The following is a 19,417-nucleotide window of genomic DNA, read 5'->3' on the forward strand; positions in this document are numbered from 1 at the left end:
GGACTCCCGGTCCTCCGCGGCCCGATCCCCGGCCCTCGGCACCCCGATCCCCGACCCTCTGATCCCTGGCCCTCGGCACCCGATCCCCGGCCCTCGGCACCCCCACCCTCCGATCCCCGGCCCTCGGCGCCCCGATCCCCGGCCCTCGGCGCCCCGATCCCCGACCCTCTGATCCCCGGCCCTCCGCGCCCCGATCCCCGACCCTCCGATTCCCGACCCTCGGCGCCCCGATCCCCGACCCTCTGATCCTCGGCCCTCCGCGCCCCTTCCACGCCCTTGGCGCCCGGACCCCCACCGCGCGCGGGGACTCGGCTCTCTACAACCCCACCCGACTCCTCCCCACACCGTACTCGGTGCCCGGGTCCTCGGCCGTCCGCACTGCCCCCGCCCCCCGCCCCAGCCCTCCACGCCTCGCCCCGCCTGGCCCTTCCTCACCCCCACCCGGGCTCTCGGCGCCGCGGCCCTCCGCATGGTCCCCCCAGCCCCACCCCGCGCAGCCCCTCCGCGCGCCGGCCGGCGTGCGCGGTGACCCTGCGGCGGCCCGGCTCTGTCTCCACCCGCGCGGCCACCTCGCGCGGGTCACGTCCCCGACCTGGGCCTGGCTTGGTCCCTCCGGGGCTCAGTTCTGAAAGCCCTCGGGCCTCAGGCCCAGGCGAGGTACCCGGGAGGGAGCGGGGACGGATGGGCCAGCCCTCCTGCGACGGAGGTGGGGCAGGGTTGCGGGCCCGTGGGGCGGGGCGGCCCTGCGGAGGCAGGACTCGCAGCAGGACCCGGCAGAGGCTGCACGCACGTGGCGAGGTCTGAGCGCCCCGCGTCTCACAGCTGCCTCGCTTTCAAGTGGAATACTCAGCTGGGGCCCCGACTCAGACCAGCCTTGCGGAAAGAAGGAACGAAGATGGGTGCTCCTTAGGTGGAGGCAGGCAGCCTGGACCGCGACCTCTGGGAGAGCATGGTGACCCCCTGGCGCTTCTCTGTCAGGGTCTGCTTGTCGCACCTAAGGGGCTTGGAGCTCAGAAAGGGCCTCGGCCTTCTGAGACCCTCTGGGTGCTGTCGCAAGGCTAGACTCTGTTGGCTTCTGCTTGGCACTTTGCCCAAACTCATCTCAGCCTCTGAGGACATTGGCAAGGGGGGCCCTGAGAGCTTGTGTCGGCAAAGGACCAGTTGGAGTGACCTGGCTGAAAACGGGCCACTGGAGAGGGTCCCCCCGGAGCAGCGGCTAGGCTGCCTCCTCCTGCACCTGCGGATCTGGCTCCGGGCGGGGGCGCTCTTGGTGAAATTCTTCCCCCTCCTTCTACTCTACCCCCTTACCTACCTGGCTCCCAGTGTCTCCAGGCTCTGGCTCCACCTGCTTCTGAAAGCCACCGAGACCTCCGGTCCAACGTACATCAAACTCGGCCAGTGGGCCAGCACCCGACGTGATCTCTTCTCAGAGGCTTTCTGTGCACAGTTCTCCAAGCTGCACGTCCAGGTGACGCCCCATCCTTGGACCCACACTGAACACTTCCTACGGCAGGCCTTCGGAGAGGACTGGGGGAGGGTCCTTTGCTTTGAGAAGCAGGAGCCTGTGGGTTCCGGCTGCGTGGCCCAAGTGTACAAAGCACGTGCCAATCCTGCCTTCCTGGAGAATGACAGCATCCGGAGACTGGCCACAGCCTCCAGACTGCAGCTTTCTTCGGAAGCTGGGAAAGTCCGGGGGTTGGGAGAGCTCCTTGGACACTTGGGGAAGGACTGGAGGCCTCAAGGAAGTCTTGCCGACCAGTCATTTCTAGAAGGGCTGCTCTTCCCTAAAGCTGACCTGGTTGGATCGAATGCAGTCTTGTCTCAGGCTTCAGGACTCGCCCATGGACCACAGCCAGATCACCTCATCCCCGTGGCCGTGAAAGTAAGTGTTCTGATGTTTGCAGCCAGGCCCTTCCCATCTCTAAGATCTCACCAACTCCACGGAGCTGCCCAGATCAGGAAGTCCCCCTTTGCAAGTCACCCCACATTGCCTTCCATTGATTTCTTTTAGCTTGACCATTATCTGAGTGCCTATGATGTGCACGCTGTTTGATTTCTTGGCTTGAAGGAGTGGTGATGAGAATGGTCTGAAAGAGGAAAATGAAGAGGGTTTGGAGTTGGCTGCCGCTGTGGGTGGAGGACCCACCATTCAGCTGACCTCCTGCTCTGGGGTCAGGATAGATCCGAGACAGACTGTGTTAGGTGTGCTGTGGTGAGCCCAAGAGGGTGGCGTTCATTTTACAGAAGTGGTTTCCTTCTCTATTTCCAATCACCCCTTCCTGGGCTCCATCAACTCTTCTCTCCACACCTTTCCACCCCTGTTGAGCACGTCCCCAGGAGAACTGGCAGATGCTAGTAGCAAATACCCCGGTGCTCTCTTTTACCCCCTCAGATAAAACCCTTCCAAGGGTGCCTCACTCAGACCTACTGAGTTATACTTTCCAAGGGAAGAGCCCGGGCCTGGCTTTTTATAAATGCTGCAAATGATTCTCATCATTAGGCACATTTAGGAAACACTGGTCCAAAATATCTCGAAGGTTCCCTCTGCTCTGTGGGATACAAAAGGAGTAGATGCCTGCTGTATACCAGGAAACATGCCCGTCACGTCAGATGCGTTGTTTAATCTTTATTAGATGCCCAAGATAGGCATTTGTTTTTCTTATATCTTTATTTATACTCCACTTTATTCCTAAAAGGATTTGAGGTGGAGGTAGGGGCTATTATCTGCATGGGGTTTTTTTGTTTGTTGTTTTGGCCATTCCATGCAGCATGTGGAATCTTGGTTCGCTAACCAGGGATCGAACGGGCGCCCCCCTGTATTGGAAGCATAGAGTCTTAACCACTGGACCACCAGGGAAGTCCCCTATCTTCATGTTTTAAATGATAGAACAGGAGGCTGAGAGAAGTTGCGCAGCTTGTCCAGTTTCTTACAGGAAATGGGTTGCAGAACTGGAGTTTGAACTCTTTCCATCCCACCTCTGGAGTTCTGTGACTCTAGAGCAGTATTTTGCAGGCTTTGGACCACCTGACTCAGCTACCTGTACACTCAGTAAAATGCAGATTCCCAGCTCCCCTTCCAGCCAGTCTGATTCAGTACGTCTTTTTAAAAAATATTTATTTATTTATTTGTTTGGCTGTGCTGGGTCTTAGTTGCAGCATGTGGGATCTATTTCCCTGATCAGGGATCGAACCCGGGCCTCCTGCCTTGGGAGCGTGGAGTGTTAACCACTAGACCACCAGGGAAGTCCCTGACTCAGTAGGTCTTGGAGGAGGTCTGGGAGTCCACATTTTCACCAAGCAACCCACGGTGACTTTTATGCTCACTAATGTTTAGGAGTCACTGGTCTAAACTTAAAATGTATTTGGAAGGAGAAGCCCACCTATTCTTCCCAGCAAAGCTGAGTACCGTGCAGGGGAGCTGCCCTCTGAGTCTCCTCAGGAAGACACAAAGGGAGGAAGGCAGGAGCAGCCTGGGTGTTGGGACTGCTTCCCCTTTGCTCTGATGAGAAGCCTGCTGACTCTCCTTTGACGGGGTGAACGTGCCCTCCTGATTGATCCCTCCTGTCTCACTGTGCCTCTTTTTGGCAGGTGTTGCACCCTGGCCTGCTTGCTCAGGTGCAGATGGACCTGATGCTGATGAAAATGGGCAGCCGAGTCCTTGCACTTTTGCCAGGAATCAAGTGGCTCAGCTTGCCTGAGATTGTGGAGGAATTTGAGAAGCTCATGGTGCAACAGGTAAATTCTCTTTCCCTCAGTTGTAAATAGCACACAACAGTTTTTGCCATTAGCAGCTGGTTAGTAAATGCTGAATGGATGAGTATTTCCCCAGTGCATTGTGGCTAATGTAGTATATTAGTCAGGATAGGTGATGCTAGCTGATATAACAAAGAATATCCAAATCTCAGTGACTTAATGCAACAATGTTATTTTTTGCTTATATGGAAGCTCCTTGCAGGTGAACTGAGGGAGTGAGTGGGAGCTCTACTCTATGTTATTCAGGGACCCAGTTTCCTCCCAAATTTGTCATCTGGGGTCAGTGTGGAATGGGGAGAGAGACCACGGAGAGTCATGTAAAGGATTCTGTCGCCAGGTCTGGAAGTGATATATATCACTTCTTCCCAGTCTACAGGTCAGAGCTTTAATCACACGGGCCCAGTGTAACTACGAGGGAGCTTGGGGAAGGCAGTCTTCCTTAGTGTCTGGGATGGAAATGAAATGAGTCTGGTGGAACATAAAGCATTATCTGTGCCACAATCAATGGCCAAACTCCAGCAGGAGAAGAAGAATTAGCGAAGTCACACACTGTGCCTTTGGTTTGCTTTGTTTCCGGGGTTAATGAGTAGACAAGGACTTCCTCCTTGTCCAGGGCCCTTGGGACACCTGTTTAAGTAGCCAGACTTGGTAAACATGCTGGAGGCTCTCAGGGCTCCGAGGAGGCATCTGTGCTGGCTTCCTGGCGGTTGGCACAGAAATTGGCAGGCTTTCAGAAGCAGTGTACCAAGTCTTCATTTATGTCCTCTGATTTAGGGTTTTAAGCCCCAGGGATGCATTTTAACATTTAGAAAGCTTTGCTTTATGCTATGGAGTTGTGTAGTTTTGATCATAAAAGAAAATTAAAACAGAGAAAAATAACTTCTTTTCTGACACCCATCTTGGCATTAATCACTCTCAGTTCTACCACCCACCTGAGCCTCAGTTCCCCTTTGAGAAGTCTGATAGGTATCATGGGATCTCATCACTTGAAGCTCAGACCTCTATAGCACACCCCATTTATCTCAAAAATCAACTCTTCCTAGCAGCTGTAGCTCTGAGTGGTCCAATCACGTTCCCAGCCTTGAAATCTTAGAGTCTGGGTGTATGTAGGGGGTGTATGTTCATTTATAAATTCATGTAACATGTATTAAGAACTGTGTTAGAAGCTGGTGAACTAAGAAAACAAGTGAGGTTTTCCTGTCCTCAAGGACAATATAGTAGCAGGAGGACGGCTGATGTGAAATATTTGGAGAAAAAGCATGAGTTACAACAGGAGTCTCTACAGGTTCAGTCAGGTTCAGCTGAGGCTCAAGAGGGGAAGTGGTCATTCCACCCTGAGAGTCCAGGCTCCCTAGGCTTGCACTGATTCGCGAAAGGGGAGTGTTTGCAGTTGGCCCAAATGGGGGAAGAACATTCCAGTCAGGGGGAGTAAGCAAGGCACTGAGAGGGGAGGCATCTGGCAGGCTGAGATGTCCGGCACTCTGCAGACTGGGTGCAGCTGGAGTTTGGGGCAGTAGAGGAAGGAGGAGGCGCCCCGAGAGATGGACCTGGAGACAGAAGCAGGGGCCAAACCACGGCCCACCTTGGACGTCATCCTAATGAATGCAGACTCCGTCCTGCAGGTGGGGTGGGGTGGGGACACCAGCACATGGATTGGAGAGAGGGAAGATGGGGGACAGGGAGCCCAACTAGGACACCTCTGTTAGGGTTCAGGTGACTGGTTTTGAGTCACCGTGGGGGGAACAGTGGGATGGAAAAGGGGAACAGAACTGAGAGTGGTGAGGGCTGCAGAGTTGATGGCACCGAGTCTCCCACGGGTATGGAGGGTAAGAGAGAGAAGGTGTAATCTGCAGTGACTCGCAGGTGACTGGGGGCAGGGTGAACGTAAATTCAGTTTAGACAAGTTCTCCAGCGTGTCTGCTGTCTGCAGCTTGGAGTTCACGGCGTGGGGTAGGGATGGGGCTCGAGACTTCTGGGGCAGCCCGAGTTTCTTGGGAGTTCTGCAGGAGAGTAGGTGGGGAAGGCAGGTGAATCTCGGGACTTGCTAGCTCTTGGGGGGTTCAGGTTTTGCTGTCCCTGGGCCCAGACTACCCTTTCCCTCACCTCTTCTCTCCATTTCCCTGTAGATCGACCTGCGTTATGAAGCTCGGAATCTAGAACACTTCCAGTGCAACTTCCTGAATGTGAACTCTGTCAAATTCCCCACCCCTCTGCGTCCCTTTGTCACCAGGGATGTCTTGGTGGAAACGTATGAAGTAAGACTGAGAGCTTCCCCTGGCCGCGCCTTTTACTCATAGTCAGGTCGTCTCCCCTTCACAGGAAGGCCTGAGTTGGAAAAGACAAAAGCCAAGAGAGCATGTGATTACTGCCTGTGAAACTGAGAGGGGTCTGGATGTGCCTGAGGGTGGAAGGCAGTGTAGCAAGGTGGCTGAGAGCCAGGCCCTGGCCTCAGACTTTCTGGATTTGGAAGTCTGCTCTGCCACTGGATTTGCTGGCTGGCTTTAGTTCCCTCCTGTACAACAGCAGGCAACCCTTCCTGTCTCGTAGGGTTGTCCCAAGAGTCAATGACACATTGAATGCAAAATGCCCTCTGCACAGAGACTGCACAGCGAAAGTGCTCAACACAGAGAAAGTGCTCAACAAGTATTCCTGTCATGGCCTTAGCTGTCTCCTGGTTCAGTCTCCTTTGTAAAGATGGTGATGAGATCCAGAGGAGTGACCTGAATGACCCACTGTTACTAGCTGTGTGACTTTGAGCAAGTTACTTAAACTCTCTGGGCTTTAGTTCTTTTATTTGTTAATTAGGGATAACAAGATCTATCTCAATAGGCTGCTTTGACAATTAAATAACTAACCTATACGAAACGCGAAAGGCATACTGGCTCCCCTTTCTTCTCTCTTCCTTTTCTTTTCCCTCCTGTGAGGTCACAGAGCTCATTCATGTCCCCATTGGCTGATTCTTGACCAGAAACAAGCTCACCCTGACAGCAAAGCCTCTCTTACCTGTGGGTGGCAGTCATGGGATTTCCTCCCTAGTAAACCTATGGGACTTGTTGATACGTGTTGTAGAAGGGAAGGGTAAATAGGTTAAAGTTATCTTGTGGGTGACAGATTCATAGGGTCTCTAAGAAAGGAAAACCTCTCCGGGTCACTTCCCAATCAGTGGGAAGGCCGTGCGGCTGTGTCCCCGTGGAGATGAGGAGCGGGGCAGTCGCGGGCTGTGCAGGCTAAAGCTGTTCTCTCCCCGATCTTCCCCCAGGAGAGTGTGCCTGTGTCTAGTTACCAGCAAGCAGGCATTCCCGGGGACGTGAAGAGGAAGATTGCGCGGCTGGGGATCAACATGCTCCTGAAGATGGTGAGTTCACGGCGGGGCGGGCGCTCAGCTGGCACACGGTGGAACTGTGTGTGGGAGGCGGGGGACCCTGCTCGGCCAAGCAAACGGCTGCTGGCTGGAGAGGGTCAGCTCTAGAGATAGCTGAGCTGACCCAAACGCGCCTTCTTCTGCAGCTTTCTGTTGAGCACTTTCTCCGTGTCATGCGCTGTGTCTCTGTGCAAGAGTGGGGAGGGAGACCCAGGCCCCACCCGACTTGCCTACAGTTTAGACAAACAGCCAAAGACAACCTCGGGTGTTACATGCTATTTCATTCATTCATTCAGCAAGTATTTGTTGAGCACCTGCTATGTGCCAGGCACTGAATTAAGTGCTGGATTTACAGTTGTGAGCAAAAGAGACATGACAACAGTGTTCAGGGAATATTCCCGTTCAGTGGGAAGACAGGCAATGCTAAGTGGTTAAGTACGGGTACCCGAGGGTCACTTAGGATGGGCCGTCCCAGCCCCAGGATTTGTTCAGGAAGTGGCGCCATCTCCTCTGGGATGTGAAGGAAGTCTAGCTGTCTCCTTGGAGAGGATGGCCTGACAATAATTATTAATGAGTTGACACTCAAAAAAGGCTACAGTGAGCCCAAAGCAATATCAGTTATTTCATCACCAGTAGTAACAGCAGGAACCCAGCATTGTTAGCAGCTCACGTGTAGGAGCAAAGAAAGAAGATACACAGGCTTCCCTGGTGGCGCAGTGATTAAGAATCTGCCTGCCAATGCAGGGGACACGGGTTCAAGCCCTCGTCTGGGAAGATTCCACATGCCACGGAGCAACTAAGCCCGTGAGCCACAACTACTGAGCCTGTGCTCTAGAGCCCACGAGCCACAACTACTGAGCCCACGTGCCACATCTACTGAAGCTGACGCGCTCTAGAGCCTGTGCTCTGCAACAAGAAGCCACCGCAGTGAGAAGCCCGCACACCACAACGAAGAGTAGCCCCTGCTCGCTGCAACTAGAGAAAGCCCACGCACAGCAACAAAGACCGAACATAGCCAAAAATAATAAATAAGTAAAAAAAAAAAAAAGATACTGATATTGTTGAGGGTCTGAGCTCTTCCTGGTGGTTGGCACAGAAGAGAGTGGTCGAGGCAGAGACGGCTGGTCTAGGATGCATAGTGAGGACGAGTGCCCAGGTCTGGGGGTGCAGAATCGGGGTAGGAAGGAACCAGGCGTGTGGTCAGAGAGTAGGAGGAAAGAAACCAGGTAACCAAGGTGGAGCCGTGAGGCCCAGGCAGGTGGCAGAAGTGGGGCGGAGCTGAGAATGGGTGCGCCGAGCGGGACGGTGGTGTGGCGCAGGCAGACAGCACGGGAGGCTGTAAGCCAGACACCTGCAGAGGGCTCAGGGTGACAGGGGCTGGTGGTTGAGTGGCTCTGACTTCACCTCCAGCCCTGGGGTGCGTGGGTATTGAGAATAGGTAGCCCTCACCCAAGGGGCTCCTGGAGAAGCGGGGTTCTCGCCGGAGATCCGGGTTTCCACTGTCAGCGCAGTGGAAGCTCAGCGGGGAGAGGACTTTGTCCCCAGTAACAGGGCTCCGAGGCGCACCGTGGGCCAGAGGGGAGGGTGCAGGGGGGAGTAGCTAGGGGAGAAGCAGTGCTGAGCAGCGCTCAGGAGTCGGGAGATCACGGGGGGCTTCCAGCTTGTGGGATCAAGGACCCTAGGGGCTCAGCTAACAGCAAGGTGCCAGGAGGTTCTGTCCCAGGGTCGGGGGACAGCTAGCCTTTGGTGACCGTATCCTACAGGTGTGCAGGCCCTGGCTTCCTCAGTTCCTGGGATTTTCACCAGGATAGCAGCCTCCCTTACCTCCAGCAGAGCCAGGATCTGGACTAGAAAGGTCCCTCTGTGACCTGCTGCCATGACCACCATGAGGGATGGGGTCTTCAGCCTGCATCCAGTAGGAGGAAGGGCTCTGTGTTGGCAGGAAGGAGTCCCCCAGGAGCCCCTCCAGCAGCAGCTGTTCTGTACCTCTGCCCTGGGTCTCTCCTTCCCCTCATAGAAGGATTGCTGGTGGTTTCTATGATCTTTCACAGCAGGCAGATTCCTGTTCCACAAAGTCACGTCTGACTTTCCCTCCATCACAGTCCCTGGGGCTTTCTTTCCTGCTTAGCAGGTTCAAAGCCATTTCTCCCAGCCTCCCCAACTCCATGTGCCAGTACCGCTGTCAGAATCACTGTTAGACTTCATTATGTGGACGGATGGAGGTAATGGAGACGAAGTCTGATTTATGAAATATTTTTAAAGAAAGGAAGTTACATGAATTGTAAGAACTGAGAGGTTTGGGGAAAATCTGTCAACAATGACTAGATAATTTTTAATCTGAATATTAATTGCTCAACTCATAGAGTAAAAATAAGTCTCTTGAACTGCGGTTTGGTCTTTCATCATGTTCCCTTATGATCTTTTTTTTTTTTTTTTTTTTTTTTTGCGGCACGCCTGCCTCTCACCGCTGTGGCCTCTCCCGTTGCGGAGCACAGGCTCCGGACGCGCAGGCTCAGCGGCCATGGCTCACAGGCCCAGCTGCTCCGCGGCATGTGGGATCTTCCCGGACCGGGGCACGAGCCCACGTCCCCTGCATCCGCAGGCGGACTCTCAACCACTGCGCCACCAGGGAAGCCCCCTATGATCATTTTTAATGCTCTTTACTTTGAAAATAAATTTTCTCTTGAAAACATCAACCTGGCTTGTCCCTGTACAAATTTTGAATCGATGATATCAAGCTCTGAGGCTTTATAAACGCACACCTCTCTGCCTTGTAATTCATCATCGGGAACTCGCGTCACCCTGGAAGCTTTTCCACGTGTGGCCTCGTGGTGATGGGATGGTGAGGTTGACTTAGCCTAGAGTAGCTCTGATCTCTTCCCAGATATTTGTGGACAACTTTGTCCATGCGGACCTTCACCCTGGGAACATCCTGGTCCAGGGCGCCGACGGTCTTCCCAAGAGCCAAGAGGCGCAGCCTCAGCAGGTAGATGTCTGTGACGCGCTGGCGGTGGCTGTGACGCCTGCCCAGTACCCGCTGTGCCTGGTGCTTCTGGACGCCGGCATTGTGGCCGAGCTGCAGGCTGCCGACCTGAGGAACTTCCGGGCAGTCTTCATGGCCGTGGTGATGGGGCAGGTGAGACCCGCTGGGCCCTCGGGAGTTGGGGCTGAATTTTTTAGGCCCTTGGGAAACTCGGGGCTCCTCAGCGTTTGTCATTCTTGTAAATGCCTGTGTTTGCCAAGGACGCTCCTGATGGAAATGGGTGGAGCAGAGGGAAGAAGGGGGGAGAAGGAAGGGGAGCAGGAAAATGAAGCTGCTGACGGCTCTGTGGTCAGAACGGGCCTGTTCGAGCGGCTCATGGTTTGGAATGATGGGAAGACACGCCTCCTTCCCAAATGCTGTTGTTCTGGTGGTCTCTCTTCCTTCCTCAGTAAGTGTGCAGCTGGGCCCTGGGAACGCTAGCTTCTTGACTGAATAACAGCCGCCCTGGTCTGTGCCATTTGCTGCGAGAAGGTGGGGCTGGTGAGAAGCAGCAGCTCAGGGAACTTATTCACCAGGTGTGGGAAAACACGTGATTGGGGCGGGTGGCGGGGGACATAAGTGGTTTTAACCCCTCACCCCGTGCCTCTGAGGGGCTCCAGTGGTTGAGAATTATTATTTAGCAAAAGGGACTCAGCGAAGCCTCTAGTGAGTCAACCTAAAGTGCCACATCAAGGGTGACAGTGAAGTCTCCAGCAAGAAAGACCTTGGGAAGGAGAAAGCTGGAAGGAAAGGCGAAATTCAGAGGAACCCCTGCTTAGGAGGCTTCTGAGGGGGCAGACCAGAGGCTTGAGCCTGAGCCAGTTTGAAAGCATCTCCTGGGCCGAGGTTCAACACTGAGGTGCAGCGGCTGGTGAGGGGGTGGGAGGTGCTCCTCTGCACAGGTTTGGGCAAAAGAAGAAGGTCACAGCCGAGAAGGAGGAGCTTGGCTCCTGGGCTGTGACCACCAGGGCTGCGTGGGTGCTGGGGAGACCATGGAGGCTTTGATCAGGGGCTTCCTGGGTGGAGGAGGGGCGAGACGGCTGGAGCACAGAGGCCGGGTCAGCCGTGAGCAGGGAATTCTGTTCGGGCGGGAAGACCGCCCTCGAGGATGGTGTGGCTGGTCCAGCCTGGCGGCAGGTCCTGGTGGCTCTGGGGCAGGCAGGTTGGTTGGCAGTGCCGCGTAGCAGGCACTGGCTTTGCTGCTGGGCCTGGGGGGCCTTGGAGGCAAAGGAGACAGTGCAGCTCCTTTCCTTGACTGTGCTGAGCATAGGTGGGGCCCCACTGCCCAAGACAAGCTGCAAAAGACCTTGACTATTTACCAGGTATGGCGGGGCGGGGAGGTAAAGCTAAAAAAGGATGGGTGGCCAAAAGCAGGGTGGTAGAAAATTTGAGGCGGAAACAACTAGGATATGAAGAAGTTTGGGCACAGCATCTAGTTTTGTGCCCTCTTGACTCTACCAAGTTTTTTTCTTTTGCGTCTTCCAGGGCCAAAGAGTGGCTGAGCTCATCCTGCATCATGCCCGGGCCAGTGAGTGCAAGGATGTGGAGGGATTTAAGGCTGAGATGGCCAGGCTGGTGACCCAGGCCAGGAAGAACACCATCACGCTGGAAAAGGTGAGCAGGCCACTCCAGGGGCAGGGGCCTCGGGGTGTTTACTGACCTTGCCCTTGGACACAGCAAACCACAGGTCTAAGGGAGACCTCTTCATGGGGGGAGGTCTTGAGGGGCTTGGGTTTTAAGGCAGATAAAGAACAAAGCTTTTCCTCTGCCCACATCTTTGAGGTGTGAGGAGGCCCTCTGGAATCTCAGCTTTCAAGAGTGGCTCCTTGACCAGGCTCTCGTGGGCGGCTGCTGGGACGGTGACGTATGTAGTGCTGCATACCTGCCCCGCCCAGACCGGGGGTCAGCTGTTCTGCTGCCTTATCTCCGTGGAGCTCAGCGGAGCATGGTGGTGGGGCGAGGGAGGACGGAGGCCCCTGAGCAGACAGAGGACATACCGAGTGTTCACGCCCTCCATTTAGACCTGCAGCAGAGCCCACTTGGTATTCTGCACACAGTTCTGACAAACCTGAGTTTTCTTCCCAAGTTCATTCCCAAGTCCACACTAGCTGGAGCGAGTCAGAACAAGAGGTGGCCCCCTGGCAGTGGGGAGCGGCAGCGGGCCCCCGGCACTGCCTGTCTTATTTATTCCGAAGTGATGTGTGTGTGTGCCGGGAGCGCGGGGGCAGAGGCCTCCAGGCTGGTCCTTCCGAGGGGTCTTTGAACTCAGCTGTGAGGTGGAAGTTGGGCGTGTGTGCGTGCAGTCCTTTCTGGGATTTGTCAGGCAGTCTGCTTCTGCTCACTGCTGTGTGTGTGTGTGCGTGCGTGTGTGTGGACGTGGGACGGGGCCGGCAAGGGAGAAGGGGTTCCCGGGGGCTCTGCAGCCTCTGCAGCCTCTTTATTCTGTTTTCCAGCTTCAAGTTTCCATCCTTCTCTCGAATGTCTTTAAGTTGCTGATGACTCACAAGGTGAGGCCTGGGTGGAGAGCTCGCCCTCTGGTCAGGCAGGAGGGCAGGGCTCTGGGGAAGGCGGGTGGCCTCAGGGTGGTGACAGGTACTTTTCTTATGTGAGATCTAGTTTTTTGAAAACGCTGCATGCACCCATCCCTGTGGTGAAGGGTGCTGTTTCTGTTTCTTGACGTCCGGCAAGATCTTTCCTTGGTCACGTTGTGATCCCACATTGGTGGGGTTTTTGGTGAAAACTTTATGCTTTCCAAAACTTTTGACAGGTTCCGTTTTAAAAATGACTTAAATATCACCTTAGGATTGGGGAAAGCTTTAATCATTGCTAGGGGGCTGGCTTGGAGAGAACCGGGAATGAATACACACTCCTGGGAGTTCAGTTGCACGGGACAGGGAGCTGGAGGGTGAGGCTCACAGCCAGCTCTGCGCCAAGCAGCTCTAACCTGCTTAAGTCTCTCCAAGTCTCCCCGGGGCCGCTGGGAGGGCCGGATGAGGCCGTGACAATGGTAGCGGTGTGCCGTGACTCCCCTCTACGCACCTGATTTAGCTGTGTAACATTTATTAGTACCTGATTTAATCCCCGCAATATTCCTCGAGGCCGGCACCGAGCAACTCACCCCCGGCCAGGTGGCCCCCATGGTAGTGCCCGTGCCCGCAGCCCGACTGCGGAGCCCCACTCCCAGCTGCTTTGTTCTTCGGCCTCCGGTGCTCCCACTGGCACACAGCCTTCCTCACACACTGCGTGGGACACAACGGTTACCAGTGCTTTAGATGTTTGCTGTTGTCATTGTGATTCTCAGGACAGGACAGCAGAGAGAGGGCCGATCGAGTACAGCCACTCTATTCAAGTGCTTCACCAGGCACTTAATTTAAAACAATTCAAAACATTTTAAATTGTGGTTAAAAAAATAATATAAAATTTACCCCTATCCATCTCCAAGTGCACAGCTCAGCAGTGTCAACCACATTCACAAAGTTGTGTAACAGATCTCTAGAGCTCTAGAATTTTCTCATCTTGCAAAACTAAAACTCTGTATCTACTGAACAAAAGCTCCCCACGTTTCTCTCCCCCCAGCCCCTGACAACCACTGTTCCACTTTCTGTGTCCATGATTTTGATGACTCTAGATTTCTCACATAAGTAGAATCATATGGTATTTGTCCTTTTGTGACCAGCTTATTTCACTTGATGTAATGTTCGTGAGGTTCATGCACTTTGTAGCAGGTGATAGGATTGCCTTTTTTTTAAAAGACTAAATAATATTCCATTGTATGCATATACTGTATTTTCTTTATTCGTTCATCCTTTGATGGACATTTGGGCCACTTCTACCTCTTGGCTACTAAGAACAATGCTGCAATGAACACGGGTGTGTGAATGTCTCTTTGAGATCCTGCTTTCAATTCTTTTTGGATATCTACGCAGAAGTGGGATTGCTAGATCACATCGTTTCCTTTAAATTGAAGTACAGTTCTTCCCTGGTGGTGCAGTGGTTGGGAGTCCACCTGCCGATGCAGGGGACACGGGTTCGTGCCCCGGTCCGGGAAGATCCCACATGCCGCGGAGTGGCTGGGCCCGTGAGCCATGGCCGCTGAGCGTGCGTGTCCGGAGCCTGTGCTCCGCAACGGGAAAGGCCACAGCAGTGAGAGTCCCACGTACCGCAAAAAAAAAAAAAAAAAAATTGAAGTACAGTTGATTTACAGATTTTTTTTTTTAGTTTTTTGGGGAAGCTCCATACTGTCTTCCACAGCCTGCACAATTTTACATTCCCACGATGAGTGTGCATTTGTAACATGCTGCTTTCTCCTGATCAGCCATCTGACTCCCCAGACAAGTTTTTGGGCCTTAACTGGGACAAATACCCCTTATTTATTTATTTATTTATTTTAAAATATTTAAATATTTATTTTATTTATTTATGGCTGCATTGGGTCTTTGTTGCTGGTGCGGGCTTTCTCTACTTGCGGCGAGGGGGCTACTCTCCATTGTGGTGCGCAGGCTTCTCTTGTTGCGGAGCACGGGCTCTAAGCGCTCAGGCTTCAGTAGTTGTGTTATGTGGGCTCAGTAGTTGTGGCTCACGGGCTTTATTTATTTATTTATTTATTTTTAATAAATTTATTTATTTATTTTTGGCTGTGTTGGGTCTTTGTTTCTGTGCGAGGGCTTTCTCCAGTTGTGGAGAGAGGAGGCCACTTTTCATCGCGGTGCGCAGGCCTCTCACTGTCACGGCCTCTCCCGTTGCGGAGCACAGGCTCCAGACGCGCAGGCTCAGTAGTTGTGGCTCACAGGCTTTGTTGCTCCGCGGCATGTGGGATCTTCCCAGACCAGGGCTCGAACCCGTGTCCCCTGCATTGGCAGGCAGATTCTTAACTACCGCGTCACCAGGGAAGCCCCCTTTACTTTTTTTTTTTTAATTAATTAATTTGTTTATTTATTTTTGGCTGCATTGGGTCTTCGTTGCCGTGCACAGCCTTTCTTTTTAGTTGCGGCGAGCAGGGGCTACTCTTTGCTGTGGTGTGCGGGCTTCGCACTGCGGTGGCTTCTCTTGTTGCGGAGCACGGGCTCTCGGCGCACGGTCTTCAGTAGCTGTGGCTCGCGGGCTCAAGAGTGCAGGCTCAGTAGTTGTGATGCACGGGCTTAGTTGCTCCACGGCATGTGGGATCTTCCCAGACCAGGGCTCAAACCCGTGTCCCCTGCATCGGCAGGCGGACTCTCAACCACTGCGCCACCAGGGAAGCCCCCCTTTACTTTTAACAAAGATTATTTCCCCATGAGTCAACCTTCCATTGCCTGACCTTCTGTCCGCCTGAAAAGAGATTCTTGTTCTAGGTTTAAATCCTGGCTCTACTCTTCCTCACCTAGAGGCCTTGAGCAAGTCACCACCTGAGCCACCCTGAGCCTTAGCTTCCTTATCTACTGAATGGAGATAATGAGAGTACTTTTGAGAATTAATTGGGTAATCCTCGTAAATTGTTATTACTATTAACCTGGCTCCAAAGGGGAAGAAACTCTGCTGTATTTGAGCAAAGCCGGTTGTGCTTAGTCTCAAAAAGACTACTGTGGATTTTGAAGAATGACACTTATTTAGATTTCTGGTTCCCGGTGTAGCTGTAAACTATTCACTTTAGTATTTTTAAGTCATTCACACGCTTACACACTTCCCCTAGAGAAGAGCTGTACACACTGCATCCCCTATATTTTCCTTAATATTTCTAGTAGGTCGGGGGTTGGGTGAGTAGATCAGATGGTGGGAAAAATGACTGGGTAGGGAAAAGAATGTTAGGTAGATGATAAAAATCACATGGGCAGGTAGACGAGGCCGGGAGTGGACGGTGACATGTTACCCAGGACACTCTGTATATCAATGGGCTTTGGAAAGAACCACTGTTTTTCTGTTTCAGGTAAAGCTTGAAAGCAACTTTGCCTCAATTGTGTTTGCCATCATGGTGTTGGAGGGGCTTGGCCGCTCACTGGACCCTAACCTGGACATCCTGGAGGCAGCAAAGCCCTTCCTTCTGCAAGGACTAGCGACCTCCCCCTGACTGCAGCAGTGGGTGCTTCATCTCAACTGGAGGCCACTCCCAACAGCCTCTCCTGTAGCAGCTTGAACATTCTAAAATTGGGATTGTGGAAGACCTGCCACTGCTTTTCACTCTGATTTGGTTTCAAGCATCTGTGTTAAAAGCTTTGGGTTAGTTGGGGAAGTAAAGGGAAAGAAGGTCCTCTCAGTTCAGTCGTGAAAGCTGGGCCTGGTGTCAGGGAGACAATGTTCTCTGAAGGAGGACGAATAAACTTACTTTGTTTTCTGGTATTTCCCTCTTCTCATCTTAACCCTCTATACTCCCGGATCAGGTGGGTCCTGCTGGTTGTTTCCAGACTCTGATATCTAGGTTAGAAAATGTCATAGACTCCTGTAGACCCATGGCTTCCAAATGTTTTTTGTTTTTTGGTTTTTTCGGTGCACTGCTTGCGGGATCTTAGTTCCCTGATCCGGGACTGAACCCGGGCCCTTGGCAGTGAAAGCACAGAATCCTAACCACTGGACCGCCAGGGAATTCCCCACAGTATTTTGTGTTTTTTGTTTGTTTTGTTTCAATTTTTTTGTGTGTGTGTGCGGTACGTGGGCCTCTCACTGTTGTGGCCTCTCCCGTTATGGAGCACAGGCTCCGGACGCGCAGGCTTGGCGGCCATGGCTCAGGGGCCCAGCCACTCCATGGCATGTGGGATCTTCCTGGACCGGGGCACGAACCCGTGTCCCCTGCATCGGCAGGCGGACTCTCAACCACTGCGCCACCAGGGAAGCCCCCAAATGTTTTGATTATGTGCCCTATTGGTAAAAAGTTGCATATACTTATATATACATGCACATATATAATTTATAAGTTTTATACAGGTGCTACCATCACTAGCCAATCTGTGGAGGCACAGCCTTCACTTAGGGCAAGTTTCACTGTATCTCAAATTATCCTCTGGACAATTTAAAATATTTTTTGCCAACCTCTTGCTAAGTTGTATTATAAGGTAAAAGGAAAAAAAACACAATGATTAATGGTTAATGTGACATACTAGAGATAGGAACAGAATCAGCTCTGCCGTTCTTCTTAAAGATCCCCTGCGCTCACATATTAGCATTTAGATTCTGGGTTTTTTGAGCAATGTTCAGGCCCTTGTGCATTTGCCCAGGGTTAATTTCGGTTAATATTAATATATAGATAATATAATAAGTACATCCTGTTAACCAGGACTGGAAATCCACGGTAGCACCTAGTGACACTCCAGCAGTGAAGGAAGGGGTGGCGGCCACTGCCGCCCTCTGCACTGGGCTCATCTACGGACTATTCTCTCAAAGCTGGTCTGACGTGTGTCTGGCCCACATGGACGTTGAGGGTCGCAGGGTCAGCTTGTAGAGTGGATATCAGTAAAGCTTAATTTCCTGTTTTTGATAAAAATAATATTTTCCCCACATTCCAGTGGATTCTCCTGCTTGTTTTGGAGACCACGGCTCTAGACAGTGAGTGGAAGCTCAAGCCTCCCTGCTCTCTAAAAGTCCTGCTCTGACCACAGGACTAGATCCTTTCATTCTTTCCTTCTTAAGGATAAAGGTTCTGTCTTTTAGGGAACAACTAAGGTTTAGTTGGACAGATTCCTTTGGCGCAGTTTTTTTTTTCAGAGGGGTGGAGATGTTGTTTGTGCCTTCCAAGTCTTGAGGGGAGGGCATTCGAATCAGGTAGTGAGGTGCTGGGGGGCTCCAGGCAGCCCTGTTCAGCTCCCTTCTCATGGGCAAGCCAGCCAGACATTCAGCCCTTGTGCCAAAGGCACATACACTTACACTGTGGGGCGAGAGAAGGGGCCACTGACACAGAGCAGGTGTCTCCCTGAGCGAACACCAGCACCACTGAGCCTTCCTTTAAAGCCAATGGATTCCATCAACCCACTGTGACATGTATTAGTTATCTATCACTGCATACAAACTACCCCCAAATATAGCAGTTTAATACGACTATACTTGTTACCTCATAGTCTCTACAGGTCAGAAATGTGGGTGCAGCTCAGCCGGTCCTCTGCTTAGTCTTGCACGCCTGCAGGCATCTTGGGGCTCCACTGGGGTGTTTGATGCCAAGCTCACTCATGTAGTTTCTTGTGGGCTGTTGGACCAAGGGCCTCAGTTCCTCAGGAGCCATTACAGCAGCAACAGAAAACAAACACAGGCTGGATTGAAGAGGAGAAAAATGGTTAATGGTTGTGCTTTAATACAGATAATTTGCTGATTTTTAAAATAAGTATCTTTAAAATGCTAAACTTGATTTATACGTTCATCTTCATAAGGAGAAAAGGCTGCTTCTTGGGTATAAGTTGATAAAGTGGCCAGCAGGGCATCTCTCTGAAGGAAGATCACAGCTCAATCCCACTAAAGTAGAAAGAACAAGGTTCATTTCTGTGTTACTAAAACCACTGGAAAGATAAGTTCCTTTCTTCTTTACAAGGCTTATAGGGAAAGGGAGATCAAGCAAGCCTTTAAAAGTAGAAAATTAAGGAATTCCCTGGCGGTCAGTGGTTAGGACTCGGTGCTTTCACTGCTGTGGCCCACGTTCAATCCTTGGTCAGGGAACTGAGAACCCACAAGCCTTGCAGCAAGGCCAAAAAAGCCCCCCCGCCCCAAAACCAAAAACCAAAAACCAAAAACCAAAAAAAAAAAAAGTAGAAAATTAAATAAACATGAAGTTGTGTAAACAAGTTTTTTTTTTTCCTTCCTCATCCCCCTGCAGTGTTCTCTATTTCTAGCTATGGGACAGATTTCTGATTTGGGGTTAGATGCTATAATGTTGGGCCATTTAGAGTCTGTTCTCACAGTTTGAATCTGATGCATGTCGAAGCTAAGAGCTCAGTGTCTGGGCTTGGCATCCTTTCCCTCACCTTCTAAAATGCATCCATTCAAATAGTGTGCTTATCTGAGAACCAAAAAGAGGGTCGTCATGCAACCTGCAAAAGGCAGTCAGGGATATTTGCCCTTGGAGTTTTTAGAGCATGTCTGCAAAACAACTATGTGTCGCTGTTACATAGTCAAAATAGTTTACTGATTGGGACCCTAAACTTTTTATAGCAAAAAATCAGAATTTGTGATGCAAAACATTAGAGCTAAGGACCCCACAAATGGTCTATAGAACAATATTGCTTTAAATACAAGCCAGCATTAAAGTTAAAACTTTTTATTTTGTAACTCAGCAAGAAGGGGAAGGTAAATGAATTTTAGTGTACCTGAAAAGCTTTTGCTGCCAGGAA

The 19,417-nt window shown here is 51.9% G+C and overlaps 1 protein-coding gene across 1 annotated transcript; it reads left to right on the forward strand.

The window, feature by feature from the left end:
- Positions 1–949: 949 nt before the first annotated feature.
- On the forward strand, positions 950–16,448 carry ADCK2 (aarF domain containing kinase 2; the record flags this gene model as incomplete). Its single annotated transcript, XM_079711293.1, has 8 exons — positions 950–1,882; positions 3,589–3,735; positions 5,880–6,008; positions 7,013–7,108; positions 9,999–10,250; positions 11,622–11,750; positions 12,590–12,643; positions 16,039–16,448. 8 exons carry the CDS (start codon positions 950–952, stop codon positions 16,177–16,179), a joined length of 1,881 nt encoding a protein of 626 aa, XP_079567419.1. The 3' UTR covers positions 16,180–16,448.
- Between the last annotated feature and the right edge of the window lie 2,969 nt (positions 16,449–19,417).

This window comes from Hyperoodon ampullatus (assembly GCF_949752795.1).
Source record: "Hyperoodon ampullatus genome assembly, chromosome: 9".
Taxonomy (NCBI): domain Eukaryota; kingdom Metazoa; phylum Chordata; class Mammalia; order Artiodactyla; family Ziphiidae; genus Hyperoodon; species Hyperoodon ampullatus.